The sequence below is a fragment of the Mauremys mutica genome, chromosome 3, assembly GCF_020497125.1.
Source record: "Mauremys mutica isolate MM-2020 ecotype Southern chromosome 3, ASM2049712v1, whole genome shotgun sequence".
Taxonomy (NCBI): Eukaryota; Metazoa; Chordata; order Testudines; family Geoemydidae; genus Mauremys; species Mauremys mutica.
Window position 1 is genome coordinate 177,286,051 of NC_059074.1, and position 21,488 is coordinate 177,307,538.

Sequence of the window (21,488 nt, forward strand, 5' to 3'; positions counted from 1 at the left end):
TCTATTCCTGTTTCTACACATAGTGGACTCTGATCACCACACCCTGCAGCAGTACTGGACTCTAGACTGCTTGATATAAAAAGATCATGTCTAAGAGAATAAAATCAGTGCTAGCAAGTCATTTGGCGCAAGCTAATGGGTGATGTTTATCTTGCCCTTACTGACAATTCCCTAGAGCAGTGGTTTTCAAACTGCGGGTTGTGACCCAGTACAGGGTCACGGAATGTAAGGCACTGGGTTGTTAAAAGTCCCATTGGCGGTGCTGCCCAGGTAAGGCAGGCTAGTTCCTACCTGTTCTGACACCACGCTGTGCCCTGGAAGCTGCCAGCAGCAGGTTTGGCTCCTAGGCAGAGTGGCCACGGGGCTCCATGCGCTGCCCCTGCCCTAAGCACCAACTCCACACTCCTGGCCAATGGGAGCTTGCCGGGGGGGGGGGGGAACAGTGCCTATGGGTGAGAGCCATGCAGAGCTACTTGTGTACCTCCACCTAGGAACTGGACATGCTGCTGGCCGCTTCCGGTCAGCGGTGCCATGAGAGGGAGGAAGCCTGTCTAAGCACCCCCACTGTGTCACTGACCAGGAGCCACCCAAGGTAAGCCTGTGCCCCAATTCCCTGCCCCAGCCCCCCCAAACCCCTTAACCCCGGCCCCACCCCAGAGCCTGCACCCCCAGCCCAGAGCCCCGATCCCCTCCTGGACCCCAACCCCCTGCCCAGAGCCCCCTCCTACAGCCTGAACCTCTCATTCCCGGCCCCACCCTGCATCCCTCACCCCCACACTCAAACCCTCTGCCCCAGTCCTGAGCCCCTCCTACACCCCTCATCCCCAGCTCCGTAGGGTCACAGGCATCAACAATTTCCTTTAACTGGGTCGCCAGAAAAAAAGTTTGAAAACCACTGGTCTAGAGGGACAAAGTGCCTGTCTTACAAAGGTGCATCACTGAGCAGATAGGTGACCACGTATGTTTGAATAGAAGACAGAGATTACTTTTACAAAACAGCATCTGTATTACACTCTGTATAAAATTATGTACACATAATGTACACAGGGTATGAGTATGACCCTATGCATGGTTACTGTTGTAATGTGGACAAAGTACACACTATTAATAAAGGATATGGGTCATTGGTTTAGATATAAAAAAACAGAATATACCTCAGCATGAGCTTATGAGTGCTCTCAATTCTGATTCAAGATCAATGTAGCATGTACTGGTACGCCCATCACCTGGCACATCTGTAGCATGGTGATACTGGCTATGGCCATGTTAGCTCTTGCTGCTGTTGGTTGTCTTGCAGCAGACATTCCTTTCTGTTGCCAGCTCTTGTGAGTTTTGCGGCCAGTCTTGCAGTATTAAGCGGTCTTTTAAAAACTCCAGCTTCTGAGAGTCACGGGAAGTTTTCATTGACAATAAATGTAAGTTTCTCATCGTCATGGTTGTGGTGCAAAACTTGAAAAAAGCCCCAACACCTCTCCCCCCACAACAGAAGTCAAATTAAAAGACCGTAAGACCAATTATTTTTTAAAACTCTCTTGATTTTTGAATGCTTGGGCTTGGCAATGTGGGCTCCCCACCAGCCAGTGGAGCTGAGCTCAGGTATAGGCAGGGCCGCCCAGAGGATACCGGGGGCCCGGGGTCTTCGGTGGCGGGGGGCCCCGCTTCCGCGGTAAGTTGGCGGCGGGGGGATCCTTCCGTTCCGGGACCCGCCGCCAAAGTGCCCCAAAGACCCACGGCAGGGACCCCCCCCCCTCCGCCGAATTACCGCCGAAGCCGGACCCGCCGCCGAAGTGCAGCCCCCACCGCAGGTCTTCGGGGCACTTGGGCGGCGGGTCCCGGAACGGAAGGACCCCCCCGCCGCCGAATTACCACCGAAGACCCGGCTGCACTCCGGCGGCGGGTCCCGCTTCGGCTGTAATTCGGCTGCGGGGGGGGGTCCTTCAATCCCGGAGAGGAAGGACCCCCCGCCAGCGAAGACCGGGAGCGAAGAAGCTCCGGGGGCCCAGGCCCCGCGATAATTTTCCGGGGCCCCCGGAGCGAGTGAAGGATCCTGCTCCAGGGGCCAAGAAAAACTCTCGTGGGGGCCCAGCGGCCCGGGGTAAATTGCCCCACTTGCCCCCCCCCTCTGGGCGGCCCTGGGTATAGGAGGCTCAGGAGGTGGGGGAGGAGCATGCACGAAAGGATCTCCTGGGCACAAACGTGGGCTCTCGGCTGGCTGGGGGCTGGGCGGTTCCAGGGCAGCAGGACGGGGAGGAGGGATCGCTGATAGCCCGGCTGGGAAGCAGGGCCGACCAGCGCGCCCCGCCCCGTTACGGCGCAGCAAAGCGCTCCGGGCAGGAGACGGCTCCGCCTCCAGCGGTGGCCGCAGCACCACGCGGAGCAGGAGCGGGCTCGCGGCCCTGTGGGCGCACAGCGATCAGCGGAAGCTCCACCCGCCCCGGGATAGGGGCGGGGAGAGAACGCGGCACGCGGGTGACGCACTTGCCCGCCGCGCGGTGATTGGCGGAGCCGCGCGCCGGCTGGCGGTGGCGCTGGCGGGAGATTGCAGCATGGCGGCGTCGGCGGCGCCTGGGTCTGCGGCGGAGTCGCTGTGGCCGGAGGGCTCGGGCGCCGAGGGCGGGTTCGTGCGCGCGGTGCTGGCGCTGCCCGACAAGCCCGACACCACCGTGCGCTTCTTCGAGCGCGGCGAGCACTACACGGTGCACGGCGGGGACGCGCTGCTGGCCGCCCGCGAGCTCTTCCGCACCCGCGGCGTCATCCGGCAGCTGGCGGGGGGCCCAGGTACTGGCGCGGGGCCCGGCGGGGGTGTGCGGCCGGGCCGGGCCGGGCCGGGCCGGGGCGGCAGCCGCTCGAGGGGCTTGGGCCAAGGGCCGGGGCGCAGGGCGGACCGTGGGTGTCCCTGTGTTTGGGGACAAGGGGGTCTGGGGTGGGACTGTAGTTGTAGGTTAGGAGGTGCTGGGCTCAGCAGTAGAGTCTCCCCTGTAGGCGCTGCCCACAGGGTAACTGTGAAAGGACGTGGGGGTGGGCGTCCTGCTTAATGCTTTGACCACTTGGTCCCACGTCAGTCCTGAGCTAGAATCATAGACTATCAGGGTTGGAAGGGACCTCAGGAGGTCACCTAGTCCACCCCCCTGCTCAAAGCAAGACCAATCCCCAGACAGATTTTTACCCCAGTTCCCTAAATGGCCCCCGCAAGGACTGAACTCACAACCCTGGGTTTAGCAGGGCAAAGCTGCTGGCCGCACAACTTCTACATATCCATTTGTTGTTGTTATTTTGTTACTGTAGCACTTTGCTTCCCTCCCTGCACCTGGCTGATTAAGTGAACCTGCTCCTCTTCTCCTCTGGTGTGGGTTTGTTTTTGGCTCTTAAATGTGTTCCAGAACCTTCTGATTAGCTGTCAAGGCCCCAGATTTGAACATGCCTGCTGCTGGTGCATAGGATTCTCGGGGGGACTCACTGTATGTGACTGAGCAGAAAGTGGGACCTCAGTTATGTATACCTTTTAAACTATTTAGGAAGCTTCCACAGGTCTACAAATTTTTGCTGTGTCAGTATTGGGGATTAAGCAGTCATTACAACAGTGAGGTTTTGTTAAAGCCGCATTATACAGAACTGTAATCCTCAGATCGCTCTATTTAACTGTGTGTTGCCATATTGCAGAGTAAGCATCTTTACCAGGCCTGTGTTGTTTCTGATGAATTTATTACATTGAGTGAAAACTCAGATTACACATTTAACAAACCGCCTATGCTGTGAAGCCCATTTAAAAGTACAACTGAGAAATACAGGACAGATTAGTTGGAGAAATGAGAGCAATGTGTTGTGGGGTGCCAGCGTGCCTGGGCTGACTCTAAGCAAGAAATGTATTGCTGCTTTGGGTTCAGGAATGAAAATCTCTAGTATGGTTGCTTAAGAGGATAAGTTGGTTTCATTATGTCCAGTTAGGTTTAAAACACTTAAAGAATTGCAGGCCATGGCTCCAAACCTGTAGTCATATTAGACACTCACATTGACATTTAAGAGTTTCTAAACACTTATTTTAGACCAGTAAGTGCATATTTACAGGTCTGTGGGTTGCTGTAACTTATGCTCACTGGGTATTTCCCCGGTGGACCGCAAGTCAGCTGGGAATAGCCAGACTATAACACTCTTCACAACCCTGGGTGCAAAGATGGGGGAAGGGACATGTTGAAACTTGCTGTGCTGGCTCTACACATGCTGGGAATTTCCCTAATTTTAGGCATTTGTGGGTGGTTCCAGCTCCCTGAGCTCTGCAAAGTAAGTGTAATGGGACAGACTTTCCCCATATTATTGTGTGGCACCTGGCCTGTTTTGAAATAAAATGTTTGGCTCCAAGCTAAGAAGATTGGATACCACCACTGCAAGAAAACTTTGTCCTAAATTCCTGTAAGCACTCCTCTTGGTAGGTTGATAGGACACTTGGAATTAAATGGTTCCTAATGTATTCAGCCAATTGTGTAGTGCAAGGGTTGGCAAGCTTTTTGGCCTGAGCACCACATCTGCGTGGGGAAATTGCATGTAGGGCCATGAATGTAGGGCTGGGACAGGGGGTTGGGGTGCGGCAGGGGACTCTGCAAGGGGTTGGGGTGCAGGATGGGTCCAGAGTGTGGGCTCTGGCCCAATGCTGCTTACCTGAAGTGCCACCGGGGTGACAGCGGTGCGCAGCAGGGCTAAGACAAGCTCCCTGCCTGCCCTGGCCTTGCACCGTGCTGCTCCCAGAAGTGGCCAGCACCACGTCCCTGTGGCCCCTGGGGTGGCGGGGCAGAGGGCTCTGCATGCTGTCCTCACCTGTGGGTACCTCCCCTGAAGTTCCCATTGGCTGCAGTTCCCTGTTCCTGGCCAATGGGAGCTGTGGGGGGCGGTGCCTGCAGGCAAGGGCAACACATGGAGCCCTCTGGGCCCCCTCCCATTGTCCCCCAGGGGCCGCAGGGACGTGGTGCCGGCCGCTTCCCGGAGCGGTGCAGGGCCCGTGGTGCCATGGGGGTGGCAATCCCATGGGCTGTAGTTTGCCCTCCCCACCTCCTCTGGTGTAATGCAATGTTACACCATGACTGGCAATATTTTTAATGCCCCTCCTCCCCCAAGTGGTAATAACTAACCAACATGCTTTGAGGCATAGGCAGTCCAGGTACTGTTTTCTCTAGTGGCTGTAACCGTGAATTGCATTAGTCTGTTTGCCAAGTAATGCCTTGCAGCAGTGAATTTAGCATGTTAATTATATAGTGCATAAAACATTTTCTGTTCCCTCCCTGTTTTATTTATATAAGATAAGTATCTAGATAAGCCCAGAGAAAATGATATCCAGAAAAATACAGCATTGAAACAGTACAGTAAAATACACCTCTGTTAACACACAAATCACTTTCTTGCTGACCCTTGATGAGCACACATGCTGGCAAACATTCTAAGCATGGTGAGTTTACCCCAGGGCGAGGGACATTCTACATCAGGAGAAAATCAATATGAAAGGGTCGCAGTGCAGTTGACTAGGGACAGTATTCTAAATTTCGCACCCTTTTCCACAGATGGGGGGGGTCATTGTAGCAGATATCTCACTCCTGAGAGGAAGCAAGGGTGCATCTACTACACGAATGTGGCTTCCGTCCCAGTCCCTATGCTGCTTGCCTGTGTGCTGCTTTGGTCCCTGCGCAAGTGATTGCAGAATGATACGGGAAAGTTTCCTTCAATGGGGAAAGGAACAAAGCAGCTCTGCCAAGGAACCTTTGGCAGAGGATTGGCGAGTACGTCCAGGAAAGTTTCCTAGAGATCTCTGGAGGAGTCCCAGGAAATCTCGGTGTGCATCAACACCCTGTTCTTCCATACTGCTTAGCTGCACAGGAAAAATGCCCAGCACATAGAAAAACAGCCAGCCCTGTACATTTCTGTGCCCTCAACCCACCTCCACACTTCACAAAGCAAAACCACTTACCAGGGTCTCCTCTCATCCATGGGGCTATTGGTAGTGGAGATGGGGTCACCGCTGAAGATAGCATCCAACTCGTTATAAAAATAGCAGGTCTGGGGCGCAGCACCGGAGCAGGGGTTTGCGTCCCTTGCCTTCTGGTATGTGTGCCTCAGCTCCTTGATCTTTGCTCTACACTGCAGCATGTCCCAATCATAGCGCTTTTTGCCCAAGCGTCAAGAAATCTGCCCGTTAAGTGTTGAAATTCCTATGGCTGGAGCGCAGTTGGAACTGCACAGCCTCCTCTCTTCAAATACTGAGCAGGTCCAGCAGCTCTGCATTGGTCCAAGTGGGAGAGCATTTGCTGTATGGAACAAGATCAGTTGGGGAGATGCAATGTGAGCTCTCCATGCGGAGCAAACAGGAAGCTGGATTTCAAAAATTCCTGGGGCTTTAAAGGAGGAGGGGCGAGCAGTTGCTTACCTGGCTGTAGGGCAGCAGAATTGGAGCTGCTGACCAGGATGGTCAGGATGGGCATTGTGGGACAGCTTCTGGAGGCCAGTTACAGCGATAAAATAAAGTGCAGTGTCTATACAGGCATTTTGTTGATACAACTTTTGGTGGTTGTATTTTGTCACCGAAAGTGGCGTTGCAGTGTGTAAACCTCTGTTGTTTCATTGCCAAAAGCTGCCTTTTGCCAACGAAACTCTGCACTGTAGACAAGGCCTTAGTATTGTGTTTGATCAGGAATTGCTTTAAGTATGGTGTAATGTTACTAGTTCACATTTAGTAAAATAAATCTGAATGGCACAGTCACAATAGTGATAGTAATTTTTCCCTCATTTGTATTGAGGGAAAACATTGTTCTGTAATACATGGCTAAACTTTGATTTTTTCCATTTGCACTGTGAAGACTTATTGAGCTTGACAATGTATTACAAATTCTAAAGCTTATAAAGATTCAAATCCAGAAGATATTATGCACGCATGCATTTATATTCTTCCTTAGTTCCAAGTTTAAACTCACTTGAGTTACGTTTTGGTTATCAGCTACAGTATTAAAATGCCCTAAAGTATAACTTTTATTTTGAATGGGCACATGTAAAACTTCATTCACACATTCATCCTGTGCTGCAGATAACATCTTTTAATTGTCTGCTTTAGTTTTACGTTAAATACTAAACATCATGCTGGATGAGCAATCCTGCATTGGCAGAGAGAGAGCTTAACAGTGCATGTTTCCATTTCCTCTGATTCCAGTGTAACTCCTCTGTGTGGCTATTTGTTTTCTTCATTCAGAATTCAACCATCTAAAATCCTGCTAGAGTTGTAAGCTCTGTATGATAAGTGAGTCTTATACTTAATAAAAAGGAGAGAGAAGCTTCAAATTTGGTGGACTTAAGAGTAAAAACAAGAATGTTGTCAGCTACACATTGTTTCCTTAGGCTAGTGGGCTTTATGGTGATGTACAGGTGTTTTTGAGTTAATGTGCATGCTCTTAACTCTTTGATTGATTGAGGCAAAATTCAGGTCACTATGTAGTAGGAGGCCGTCCCTTGAATGAATGTGGACAATAGACTTTTTCATGAGTTGGTTGATGGAGATGAGTTGTCATTGGTAGGACTCCCCTGAAGAGCTTGTCTTAAAGCTCTGTCTTAGAGCTTGTTTCCACTATCGTTGCTCAGAAAAATCTATTGTATAGTGTGAAAAACAAACTAGAATATCTGAGGGTTAAAACCTATATCGAGGGAAAAGTAGATCAATTTTATAGATTAGTGAACATTTTTTAAATGGACTTGGTTTCTTTCTGGGTAAATCAAGTTTTCTACAGAATCTGTATCTGTTCTTAACACTTGGAAATCCACATACTCTTTACAATTAAGTGAGATGTTTTTATTTAGATTCTTGGAATTTATGTGCTTGCTTCTTCCTTGCTTGTCAAAATAATACTGTATCCTCTAAAGGTTATTAAATTTATTCTTTGCAGAGTTCTCAATTACAGAATGTATGTAAGAAAACCAATAGTTATGTTTACCTTAGAGAATAAAATATTTGTTTCCTTTTCCTGTAGGCAATCAGAAACTCGAGAGTGTTGTGCTTAGTAAAATGAACTTTGAATCTTTTCTGAGAGATCTACTTCTGGTTCGTCAGTACAGAGTTGAAATTTATAAGAACAAAGCAGGCAGTAAATCTACCAAAGAGAATGACTGGTATTTGGCATACAAGGTACAATTTTCTATCTCCATATATGATCTTAGTTGAAAAAATGCAGATGTTTACTATACTTCTGTTCATCCAATTCAAACTTTCTTACAGGCTTTCAGTGCCTCCAATTGGCCATATGATTGGGGGGTGAGGGGGGTGTCATCCACCTTTTTGTATGTCCCTGGATTTCCCCACTACTCCAGGGTGGGTGGATCCTGCACTGCAGGTGTGCCATATGATGCTCTAAGGGGAGCTTCAGGACAACTGACTTACTGTATGGCTAGAGGTTTAAATTCATAATTTTTTCTGCAAGTATAGTCTTAATAGTTGGAAAAGTTAGAACCTTGTCTATTTTATGTACTGTGAGCATGGTGTATTTCATTTGTTCCTTTGTGCCTTTTAAAAATCATGCATGTATGTACAAACATATAATATTACTATGTTTTACAGCATCAAAAAAATCACTACACTACAGCTGCCAAAATGTTTATATCCTCATACTCCAAAGACAACATTGTATTAATCATATTTAGGCTTTCTTTGCAACCATTAGGACAAGAATTTTTTTTTTAATCAAAAGCTAAAACTGTGTAGAATCTGAATGTCCTGTGGTCCACAAATACAGACTGGGTGTTTTGACACTTATGGATTAGAGTAACATAATTTCAGACTAGAAAGGTAGTTCAAATTAACCTCTTAGTTTGAATGCAGTGTTGTAGTTGTGTTGGTTCCAGGATGATAGACAGACAAGGTGGGTAAGGTAATGTCTTTATTGGGCCAACTTCTGTTGGTGAGATACAAGGTTTTGAGCTTACACAGAGCCTGAAGAAGACCTGAGACCTGAAGAACTCCTCTGTGTATATTCAAAAGCTTGTGGCTCTCACTAACAGAAGTTGATCCAATAAAAGATATTATCTCACCCCCGTTGTCTTATTTTAAAAGCAGTTTCAGATTTCAATATCGTTTGGGAATCCAGTTGCACTGGGAATGGATTTTATAGTTAATTATCATATTTGCTTTTTATTTCCATTTCAGACTGATTTTAAAGTTTATGATGTCTTAGAACTCTGATTTCACTGAAATGCAAAAAATCCTAATTTGTTCTAACCTTGTTGTGCAAGAGATTAGAAAATAATTGTAGTGCTATTCTAAGTTTTCTTTCTCAAATAGGGTTCTCCAGGTAACCTTGCCCAGTTTGAGGAAATTCTCTTTGGCAATAATGACATGTCGACTGCCATTGGTGTTGTGGGTGTTAAGCTATGTACTGCTGATGGACAAAGAATAGTTGGAGTTGGGTATGTCGACACTACGCTCAGGAAGCTGGGTGTCTGTGAGTTTCCAGATAATGATCAGTTCTCAAACCTTGAAGCTCTGCTGGTTCAAATTGGACCTAAGGAATGCGTGCTACCCGGAGGAGAGACTGCTGGGGATATGGGAAAACTGCGACACGTAAGTGGGGTGACTATGTGGACTGACTGATTTATATTTGTATTAATTGAGTATGGGAAGAAAAAGCTCTGAAATAAGTCATGAACTAAGCTCCATAAAGGCTAAGAAATGAACGGGATTAATAAATTAATTTGAAGGAATTCTGGATGATACATACATCACTTGTTCGTTACATGTTTTAATCAACAAAAGATACTGTTAACCCTGGTCTATGCTCTAGAGTTAGATCTACATGAGGCAGCTCACGTCAACCTAATTTTAAGTGTCTACCCTAAAATGTTGCTCCTGCTGATGTGATGCCCATTATGCCAATTTAATAATTCCACCTGCGCGAGAGGCATAATGCTTAGGTTGACGCAGTGTCTGTATATACACACTGTGTTTCTTACATGCACTGTTGCCCCACACTGACAGTTGAATTGGAGTAAGCACTCCTGGTGGGGACATGCACCACTAACACAAGGAGTGTAGTGGGGACATGCAAAAGTCTGTACTTCTGAGGGAATTCTGCACAAAAAAAATAAAATGTCTGCACATTTTATTTGTCAAAAAATAAATGTGGCTCCAGCATGGCAGTTGGGAGCACAGACCCCTGCCTGCACAGAGGTGGGAGATGACCATACAGCGCTGTCTCCCCCCCCGACACGGTGATGAGACTACACCCAACCCCGATACAGCAGAAGGGCCAGGCCTGCCCAGAAACACCCCAGGGCACAGGCGCCAACTTTTTTCTGCTCTGATGGGTGCTCATGCCCCTGCCCCAACTCCACCCCTGCCCCAAAGTCCCCACCCTAACTCCACCCCCTCCCTGCTCCTGTTGGACCCCTCCCCAAATCCCCCCACTGGCCCCGCCTCCTCCTCTAAGCATGTGGTGTTCCCCCTCCCTCCCAGGCTTGCCGGGCAAAAAAGCGGTTTCATGGTGCAAGCGCTGGGAGGGAGGAGAAGCAGGACGCGGCGGCGTGCTCAGGGGAGGAGGTGGAGTGGAGGCAGAGGTGAGCTGGGACAGGGGGTGGAGCGGGGAGTGGGTGCTTCAGCCCTGGAGCACCCACGGAGTTGGCGCCTATGCCCCAGGGTCCTGGCACACCAAGATAGCAAGTGAGGGACAGAGTTTCACACGCTCAGCCCTGTGACTGCTCTTGTGGCTTCCCTTTGCTTCTCTGTCAGAAAGCCATTTCTCTGCGGGGAAGCAAAGAAATCCTTCAGGGGATGTGAATTCTGCATGTGCACAGTGGCATAGAATTCCCTCAGGAGTAAAAAGTGATTTAATTACTCTGGTGGCTGTACGGAGTCATAATTTAGGTCAACACAATTTTGTAATGTAGGCATACCCTTAAAGTAAAAACCTATCTATCTTTATCTTCTCTCTGTATAGTCTAACAATTGAATACAAATTAACAAATTCTTTGAGAATACTCTGTGTAGTTCACTTTCACTCTCTTGAGAACTTGAAATGACTTATTATAACTTATGCACAACAGATCATTCAAAGAGGAGGAATCATGATTACAGACCGAAAAAAGGCTGAATTCACAACAAAAGATATTGTGCAGGATCTCAACCGCTTGCTGAAATCAAAAAAGGAAGAGCAAGTGACTAGTGCAACGTTACCAGAGATAGAAAAACAGGTGAGTAACTCGTAGCAGCTGCAGATACACCAGTGAATGATAATACACTTTTTTTTTAATGAAACACTGTCAATTGTCGACTGACCACTCTGCTTTTACTGTATTCCTTTCTTCCTCTTGTCTGACTTTGTTGTTAATCAGACTGTAAACTCTTCAGGACGCAGACTGCCTTTCTATTTGTCCAATATCTAGCATATTTGAGCACTACTAAAATGTGAACAATACTTTTAAATGAGATATAGCAATAGTGTACAACTCTGATTTCACTATACAGGTGTCACTGCTCTTGTAATGTCAAATGTTTAGAGGGGAAGCTTGAAGTCTGTTAGATTCTTTTAAAGATTTCCCCAGCTACTAAAACTATATCACCTTGTAGTTGATTCTTTAATAGGCACTTTTAAAAGGAAAAACCACTGTTACTAGGGACTACTAAAGCATAAATGAAAAATAATTTTAAATTTGCCGTGATGCATTTACATTTCTGTACTTAGGGTGGTTGTGGAATAATACTCTTCTTCATGGGTTTATAAGTGGTTTTAGGTACTTTATTCCTATGGTCTGAAACTTATCATAGAGGTCTGAGCTCTAACTTCTAAATTAGTGCTCTCTGTATTGGTTCCCCATGGAATAGAATCCCATTTTAAGGTCCTGATGTGACATTCAAACCTCTTTAAGGAATTGGGCATAGCTGCCTGAAAGTGCATGTGCTCTCATGCTGACTTGCCATAACACTTACTCTGAGGGAAGCAGTCACGTTTTTATAGGAGGAAGCTTGTGATTGCAGTAGATGGCACCAGGAGTTGGAATTAGACTATGGAATTCAATCCCAGAAGGAATAGGCATGACTGCAGACCTTGTGCCTTCATAACTAATTGCAAAGCTCATTTTTATGACTTAATGCTCCCTAAATCTTTAATTACACGTTTAGGTTAGTCATAGCAAATGGAACGGGCCAGCCAGTCCAGTTTCTGCATGGCTGACCTCTGCATATGTGAGAACATCCTGTGTTTTTTTTTTTGTGCTGTGGCAGTTGTGCAGTGACCTTTCTAGGCAAAAATCTCATGGGAGGGCCAGCTTGCCTGCCACAGCTAGGCACAGAAGACTATAATGCAGGTTCGGAATGGTAAGGGTGGTATGGCGTAAAATCCTGCATGCATTACTTAATTTGTTTTAGACTTTTTGCAATAGGTTACGAGTGGGAGGGGTGATCTTCTCTTATTCCATTAATGGCTTCTTCGACTTTACGGAGTCGATGTGATGGTGTCTCGGGGTCCCCAGCCCGAGAGGCACCTTGTTACCCTCCTGCCTTTTTACATAATATCTATACATACATTTCACAGTAAGTTTAGTGATCAGTGTGATTCTGGCTTTCATTTAATCTTACATGACATCATTTCTGGATAAGTATCATAAAAGTGGTGTGCGAAGTGTAGTGAATTTGTCAGGCCTGATAGGAGTTACTGTTATAGAACAGTGAACACTTTGCCTGTTGTCGCTGAGGGTTTCCTAGGGTCACAGTTCATGTGTTAGGAAAAGGTGTGGTTACTTCTGCTGCTTGGACAGCCTCAAGAGACACAGAAGGGTAGTTCTTGTTGGGTGGCTCAGGGAGTAAGCATGTGTGATGGTACCATGGGAGCAGCAGTAACAGCTTCTTCCATAGTACTTCAGTGAAAACAGATGCAGATTTAAACACTTGTATAAGCACATGCAGTGTTAAGCAGTTTCTCACAAAAATATTCCATTCTCCTTTGGATTTGAGTTGGGAGCCAGGGATAGTTCCTTTTATCGCCTACCTAACTACTTCAAGATACTAGGCTTTTGAAAGCTAGATGCACATGCAAAGGCTATCCTTACTTGCAATTTATTCTTCTCAAGTGTAGCTGAAGTTTAATCCTGATTTTAGCTCCGTGGTTTGAGCATTGGCCTGCTAAACCCAGGGTTGTGAGGTCAGTCCTTGAGGGGGCCGCTTAGGGATCTGGGGCAAAAATCAGTACTTGGTCCTGCTAGTGAAGGCAGGGGGCTGGACTTGATGACCTTTCAAGGTCCCTTCCGGTTCTAGGAGATAGGTATATCTCCAATTATTATTATTATTTCCTAATTTTTTTATGGTTCGATGGCAAACAACCATAACAAATGTACATTTTTTTTTGTTTCTGAATATTTTGAACATATATTTAGAGCATGCTGTATTTATATACTAAAATACTTTGTATTCTGTGATTTCTAGTGGAAATGCATAAGACATATAGGCTTTATCTTCACACTTACTGGATTTTGTAAATCAACCCAGGTTTGATGAACCTAGGTGTAACCCAAGTTCCGAGGGCATTATGAATTCCTGTTTTAGGCTAAAGTCTCATCAGATAGTCAGAATTTTTGTTTGCTTTTTTATTTTTTTTAAGTTGACATGGCTCTGAGAAGCTACTCTTGGATATTGTTTGTAATTCTATAAAAGTATCTGTTGGCCAATAGAATTACTTTGTTTTACTGTAACACACCTTTGTAACTTTAGGTTGCTGTTTCATCCTTGTCAGCCGTTATCAAGTATTTAGAGCTCTTGTCGGATGAATCTAACTTCGGACAATTTGAATTGACTAGCTTTGACCTCAGTCAGTATATGATACTGGATAATGCAGCTGTTCGAGCCCTTAACCTTTTCCAGGTAAGAAACAAATATGTATTTAAACTAATGAACTTGCTTCCAGTTTAATCACAAAAGTATACACTTTGCTACTTGATAGTAGCCTCACAGTACAGACTACCCCGAAAATCCTTTATAGCTGTGGTGGTGCATTTCTGGTTTCTATTTTTTTGTTTGTTTGGCCTGTCTAATGCTGTGTAACTTCCTAGAAAAAAGCAAGCAGAGTGGGGGACTTTATCTAACTCTCACCTCCCTTACAGGAATTCCCAGCAGGCAGAGCCAGAGGGGTTCCCATCTCCAGTGGCTGCAGCTTAGTATTTTCAGTCTCATTTATTTGCATGCAGAATCCTACCTCATTTATAACCACACGGGGGGAGGGAGGACTTGCCACAGTGTTCCTCTTATTGAGCAGGAAGTAATGCAAGGTGCACCTCACAGCAGTCAGTAAACAGATCCCTTTGAAAGTTCTGCTGACGAAACCTTGACATATTTAAATGGGCACTGTCAGCGTAGCCTTTTTAAAACAAACGGCCGAATGTCGTCTTTGGTGTATTTGCTGACTGTACCCACAGAGAAGTAGTTCAAACACTGGTGTATACGCTGATTTCACTTGTACTTTTTTTTTCTTACCAGATTCTGCTTAGTGCTCCTTGGCCTGAGTTACAAAGTATATGCACTTTGGGGCCCATGGAAGAAGCCCAGGGAGTAGAGTACTACTTCTCCACTCCACAAGAGAGAGGCTCCTGGAGATTCCAGGGAATAAAGAACTCAGGTCTGGCACCCAGGTGTGCTAGCCAAGGGAGAATGGATAAGCCTGAACATTCTTGCTGCCTTCTCTTGCTATGTCCAAGAGTTTAGGGAGGGGAACCTCTGCTCCATTCCCTTCTCCAGCTTTATGCAGGAGTTCTTGGAAGCGGCACCCTCTAAACTCTTCTCCTTCCTGTGTTCCTGCCTGGGAGACTGGGACAGATGTAATTTTCTGACTAGATACATGGCATTGGGAGGACATGGTGAGGAGGGGATAGCTCAGTGGTTTGAGCATTGGCCTGCTAAACCCAGGGTTGTGAGTTCAATCCTTGAGGGGGCCATTTAGGATTTGGGGATTGGTCCTGCTTTGAGCAGGGGGTTGGGTTAGATGACCTCCTGAGGTCCCTTCCAACCCTAATAATTTATGATTCTATGACTCTTCCCATTTAATTTTGGGAAATTCCCATTTTAAGATGGACTTTTATTTAAGGGAGGTGTTGCATAGAGCAAGCTCAAAATATAGTCCTAAAAGTCCCCAGTGCAGGGGATCAAAAAGTAGCTTAGTAAAATGACAGCTTATTTACACAATAGATCTACTGACTTTAAAATGCAAATTCACTGAAGTGGAATGTTTCACCAAATCTATTACAGATTTCACAAAAGTCTTGCTGAAACAGGCAGGTTTCTGTTGGAAACTTGCTGGTGTTCCAGGGACCCTGCTGGGGCTGGCACCCAGAGCTTCTGAGCTCCTGTTCTCAAGCCTGGGCTTCCAGGGTCCCTGCTGTGGAGCTGGGAGCTTTGATTCCTAGAATCAGGCTCCAAAACCTGTGGCTCTGGGACAGCCCTGCCATACAGACTACACCAGGGCCAGGCATTCTCAGGGCTTCCAGCTGGCCCAGGACATTGGAAGCGCTGGGGTCACCAGCCTGAGGCAGTCTGCATGGTGGGGCTGCCTCTGGGCAGCAGACCCTGGCAGTTGGTCCTATGCCCTCCAGACTCACAGCTCAGTGTCAGGGACCCCAGATGACCTGAGAATCTAGGCTCAAGCAGGGAGCCCATCAGCCCCAAGAACTTCAGGGCTTATTGCAGTGAAATCCTTGTGAGTTTCCTATCTAGGATTCAGTGAATGACCACATAGGGGCTTGTCTACCCTTGCAAGTTAGGGCGTCCTGGGCTGATTTAATGCGCTAACTCCTGAGGTGTCCACATTGGCAAGGCACATGGAGTGCCTGGACTCCGTGGCTGGAGCGCCCCTGGTAATCCACCTCCATGAGAAACATTAAGCTTGCTGCACCCTGGCTGAAATGCTGGGGTGTCGGTGTGGACGACATGTTGATTACTGCGCTGTGATTGGCCTCCGGAAACATCCCATAATCCCTTGAAGTCAAGCAGCCACTCTCATAATGGTTTTGAACTTGGCTACAGCATGCGGATATCCCCTTCCAAAGCTCTGTTTTTGACAGCTGGCATGCTCATCTGCCCCGGGACGCAAAGCAGACCATTACTGTGACATGTTCCTGCTGCAGAGGCAGGCGCGCGTGTGTGGTGTGTGTGTGAGAAAGAGGCAGAGGGGTGGGGGCTGATGTGTTTCCCTCATCGCTGTCTGAACTTACAGTATGCTGACACTCTGTCCTCCAAAACACGCTGTCTCATGTCCTCCCCAACATACTCCCTGTCAGGCTCCAATCTCTCTTCCCCTCCTCCCCCCAAATTTGAAAAACACCCTGCAGCCACTTGCTGCACACTGGGATAACTAGGAACAATGCACTGCTCTCTGTAGCTTTGCAAGATCTGCTAATTTGGCCATGCCACTGTACTTGCAGCTGACAGTGTGAACACACGGCAGCACTTTCCCTGCTGCTGTCTCTGAGGGCTGGTTTAACTCATGGCACTTTACATCTGCAAATGTAGCCATGTTTTGTTTCAGGAGCACACCATATTTTGGTCATTCTAAAATGAAATTTTTGATGATCTCTGGTTTGCTTAAATATTTTGGTAACTTTGCTTTAATTCCAAATTGGAACAAAAGCAAATTCTGAAACACAACGTCTCCCTAACCAAACACCCTGAGTTCCAGCCAGCTTTACTTGCTATTCCTTATTCCTGTTAGCATTGCAGAGCAATATATCTTTCAGAGAACAAGATGGATCCTATTGTCTTTTGCATCATAGTTGGTGTTAACCAAACTCCAACTGTAGAATATTGTAAAAAGAACAGGAGTACTTGTGGCAACTTAAAGACTAACAAATTTATTTTAGCATGAGCTTTCGTGAGCTACAGCTCACTTCTTCGGATGCATAGAATGGAACACACAGACAGGAGATATTTATACATACAGAGAACATGAAAAGGTGGAAGTATGCATAACAGGAAAAGTCTAATCAATTGAGATGAGCTATCAGCAGCAGGAGGAAAAAAAAACTTTTTGAAGTGATAATTAAGATGGCCCATAGAAGGTGTGAAGAGAACTTAACATAGGGAAATAGATTCAGTTAGTGTAATGACCCAACCATTCCCAGTCTCTGTTTAGGCCAGAGTTAATTGTATCTAATTTGCATATTAATTTGAGTTCAGCAGTTTCTCTTTGGAGTCTGTTTTTGAAGTTTTTTTTTTGTTGCAAAATTGCCACCTTCAAGTCTGTCACTGAGTGGTTAGAGAGGTTGAAGTGTTCTCCCACTGGTTTTTGAATGTTATGATTCCTGATGTCAGATTTGTGTCCATTTATTCTTTTGCGTAGAGACTGTCCGGTTTGGCCAATGTACATGGCAGAGGGGCATTGCTGGCACATGATGGTATATATCACATTGGTAGATGTGCAGGTGTACGAGCCCCTGATGGCGTGTCTGATGTGATTAGGTCCTATGATGGTGTCACTTGAATGGATATGTGGACAGAGCTGGCATCGGGCTTTGTTGCAAGGATAAGTTCCTGGGTTAGTGTTTATGTTGTATGGTGTGCGGTTGCTGGTGAGTATTTGCTTCAGGTTGGGAGGCTGTCTATAAGCGAGTACTGGCCTGTCTCCCAAGATCTGTGAGAGTGAGGGATCATCTTTAAGGAGAGGTTGTAGATCTTTGATGATGCGCTGGAGAGGTTTTAGTTGGGGGCTGTAGGTGATGGCTAGTGGCGTTCTGTTGTTTTCTTTTTTAGGCCTGTCCTGTAGTAGGTGGCTTCTGGGTACTCTTCTGGCTCTGTCAATCTGTTTTTTCACTTCAGCAGGTGGGTATTGGAGTTTTAAGAATGCTTGATAGAGATCTTGTAGGTGTTTATCTCTGTCTGAGGGATTGGAGCAAATACGGTTGTATCTTAGAGCTTGGCTATAGAGAATGGATCATGTGGTGTGTCCGGGATGGAAGCTGGAGGCATGTAAATAAGTATAGCGGTCAGTGGGTTTCCGGTATAGGGTGGTATTTATGTGACCATCGCTTATTAGCACAGTAGTGTCTAGGAAATGGACCGCTTGTGTGGATTGGTCTAGGCTGAGGTTGATGGTGGGATGGAAATTGTTAAAATCACGGTGGAATTCCTCGAGGGCTTCTTTTCCATGAGTCCAGATGATGAAGATGTCATCAATGTAGCGCAAGTAGAGTAGGGGCGTTAGGGAACGAGAGCTAAGGAAGCGTTGTTCTAAGTCAGCCATAAAGATGTTGGCATACTGAGGGGCCATGCGCGTACCCATAGCAGTGCCACTGACTTGAAGATATTGTGACACCCAAAAAACTCAGCGCCTCTCTTCTTGTAAACCAAGCAGATTTGATTTGAAAATGACCTAGACACACTAAATGAGAATCTTTGATATGACAGTTTACAGATTAAAAATGTGTTTTAAATAACTGACAATTTAGCTATTTCTAACTTGTAAGTGATACATTAGATATAACTTCAGAACCAGAGTAATTACAGGGTTCAGACAGCAAAGCAGTTCAGACAGCAAAATTAAGGACTTCACTGCTTTTTGTTTTGTTTTGTTTTTTCTTTCCGTACTTGCATCAGGGGAGCAACTTCAATCAATTTTTATTGGGATCTTTATTTTACCCATGCTGCTCAAAGCTTTGTCCTGATTCTCTCTGTACTACAATGCAACATCTTGAGCTAGGATTGACAGGGCGTGTCTAAGTAGGTAAAATGAGCTGGAAATGGCTCTCCAAAGACAATGGATGTGGCTCAATAAACAGCCTATGCATTTGTTGCCTTATGGGTAAGGCATGTCCTAATCTGTTCTTGGGATTGTTGCCAGCCTGGGAACAAAGAGTCTGCCACATGGCGCTACTGCTTGAATGTCAGGCTTTTCTTTTGACTAGTGTTTCATCTAAATAAAAAATCTGTTATGAAGTCTGTTCTTACATACTTTACAATTTGAGTCAATCACTCTGTGAGGCAGGAAGATTCTGACTGATAGCGCAGTTGATGTATTGTAGTTCCACATGCTGCCTGAGCCATAAAACGGTAATATAGATTGGCAAGTGCAGAAAAATAAAGTTTGCTAGGAAACCTTGCTGCTTGCACTCAGCTTGATATTTCATAGTAGTGTACAGTTCTCCAATATGTTGATTGTGGCTATTGTACTCTGCCAAAATAAGGTTCTTACTTCCCAGCATTTTAAACTATTATACTTTGCTTAATTCCGTTTCTCTCTTCTGGACACTCCATTACTATAGTGTATCTCTCTCTGATAGTGAAGTCAGACCTGAGACTGGATTTCCATTTGAAGCTGTTTGATTTTAATTATAGGTGTGCTTGAGAGGGTGAGATAGAAGAGATCAATACTACAAACCCCTCCACCCAAGTAGAGACTTGAAGGTTTTGAAGCAGATGTATCAGCTATTTTTGCGTGTTAAATGTGTCTGAGAATTTCCTGTTGGCTGAATTTTGTATAGCTCATTCAAAAATATAAAGCTGTGCAGGTACACACAACATGTCTGCAGTTAATATCTAACCAGATACTGAAGATAGTGTACTATAATCTGAACAGACCTGGTTTAAAGGTTGTAGCCTATAGTACCACAAAATGCCATTATTATGCTAAATTTAATTGTGTCAGAAATGTAAAACTAGAAAACTCAAATGTTCTGCCAAGCTGCAGTTGTTGTTTTTTTTGCCATACCCTCTTTTTTAAATCATTTCTATTTTTTTCTTTCCAGAGTTCTGGTGAAAATGCCAACAGTACACAATCATTGGTTGGGTTATTAAATAAGTGCAAAACTCCTCAAGGACAAAGACTGGTTAATCAGTGGATCAAACAGCCACTTACGGACAAGAACAGAATAGAAGAAAGGTAAACATACATATTGGTATGCATCTGATCACTTCACTGCAAATTCTTACACTACAGATAGGAGTTTGGTCACTTAGTTTTGCTTAAAAAAAAAAAAAGACTAGTCTTTATCAGAAACAGCTTTTCAGGGTTGAAATGTTAACTTTCTATTGGAAATAGACTAACGAGCACCTAGAGATTTCTGTAGAGTATAATGTAAATTTGTGTACAGTGTGTGTTAGGTGGTACATTATACTTGGAGCAAAGGGCTTTTTTCTCTAATCAATTTACATCTAATAGAAGGATTAATGTATCAGGTCATTAAGCTGAACCCTCCTAGTTATAATCCTTTATACTTAATCAGAAGTCTCAAGTTACAGGGGTGTGGAGCAGCTTACTGTTTTGAACACTTGAGACTCAGGCTATGTAAATGCAGCAGCCACTTTCTGATTCTTTTCTAAAAGTAAACTATACACAGCATGAATACTCTGGTCTCCCAGCCCATTCTGAAAATGCCTTCATTGTGTTAACAGAACATTTAGACACCTCAGTGATCACTTATATAGGATAGCACATCTAGATCTCACCATTAGAAATGTTACCTTCTGAGTGGAGGGATTTGTCCACCTTTTATAGATGTTTACTATGCAGATCAATACTTATGCAGATCAAATACTTCTCCACACATAGAATGGACTATTTATATCTATCTTGGGGCTTTATGCTGCAGCCCATCACCATAGTATCTGAGTGCCTTCTTTGTAAAATCAATAATAGTATCAAAATCCTTAGAGTACTTCATGGAGCTTTTGGCACACTCTCACTCAGTGGGATTGGTCAGTTAGCTTTTATTTCCTCCTAGACATACAAGTTGAAGGTCAGAGGCTGTTTGAGAAGTGACTTGTTTGCCCTGTGACATCTTGATCATAATCTCTCTATAAGCAGACAAGTGAGATTTTTAACATGTGCTAAAATAACCGAGTTATCCTTTCATGTTCTCAGATGGATAGCAGGTTTGTGTGTGTACATAAACATTTTAAAATTGTATTGCAAAGTACAAAAAGGGAGGCCAGGAAATTCCGATTTTAACTTTGAAACAGCCCCAAAAGCTGGTGGTGCCTTACAGATATCACTTGACATGCTTATATAAAACACTGTGTATGCTGCAATTAGGGCTGTCGATTAATCACAGGTAACTCACATAGTTAACACAAAAAATTAATCATGATTAAAAAAATCAATCGCTATTAATTGCACTGATAAACAATAGAATACCAATTGACATTTATTAAATATTTTTGGATGTATATTTTCTAGAAGTAAATATTTTGAAAAATAAAATGTTGATAGATTGCAAAAGATTAAGCAATCTCCCTCTTGATGTGAATTAGCAAGATTGTACTGTACGCTAAAGTTAAAATTTTTGAAGGATTCCAAAGCACTTTACTTCATATGCATACAATATGGGAATTGCTTCACTGCCCATGAAATGCAGTCATCTGTGGAGTAGAACACTACAGTTATTTAACAGTACACAGCAATGTTACACTATTCAGGAAAGCAGACACATTGATATATTCGGCTGAGATTTGTAGGCAGAAGTTAGGTAGAATGGGTTTGAGAGTAACCCACTGGTTTCATTTTCAT

At 45.1% G+C, this 21,488-nt stretch overlaps 1 protein-coding gene across 1 annotated transcript in view; it reads left to right on the forward strand.

The window, feature by feature from the left end:
- The first annotated feature begins 2,491 nt into the window (after window positions 1-2,491).
- MSH2 (mutS homolog 2) overlaps window positions 2,492-21,488 on the forward strand; it is a 103,832-nt gene continuing 84,835 nt past the window's right edge. Inside the window, exons 1-6 of the mRNA XM_045010532.1 lie at window positions 2,492-2,778; window positions 7,995-8,149; window positions 9,299-9,577; window positions 11,056-11,202; window positions 13,715-13,864; window positions 19,729-19,862. Of these exons, the coding sequence (XP_044866467.1) occupies window positions 2,547-2,778; window positions 7,995-8,149; window positions 9,299-9,577; window positions 11,056-11,202; window positions 13,715-13,864; window positions 19,729-19,862 (1,097 nt within the window). The 5' untranslated portion in view covers window positions 2,492-2,546. The remainder of the gene's footprint in view (window positions 2,779-7,994; window positions 8,150-9,298; window positions 9,578-11,055; window positions 11,203-13,714; window positions 13,865-19,728; window positions 19,863-21,488) is intronic.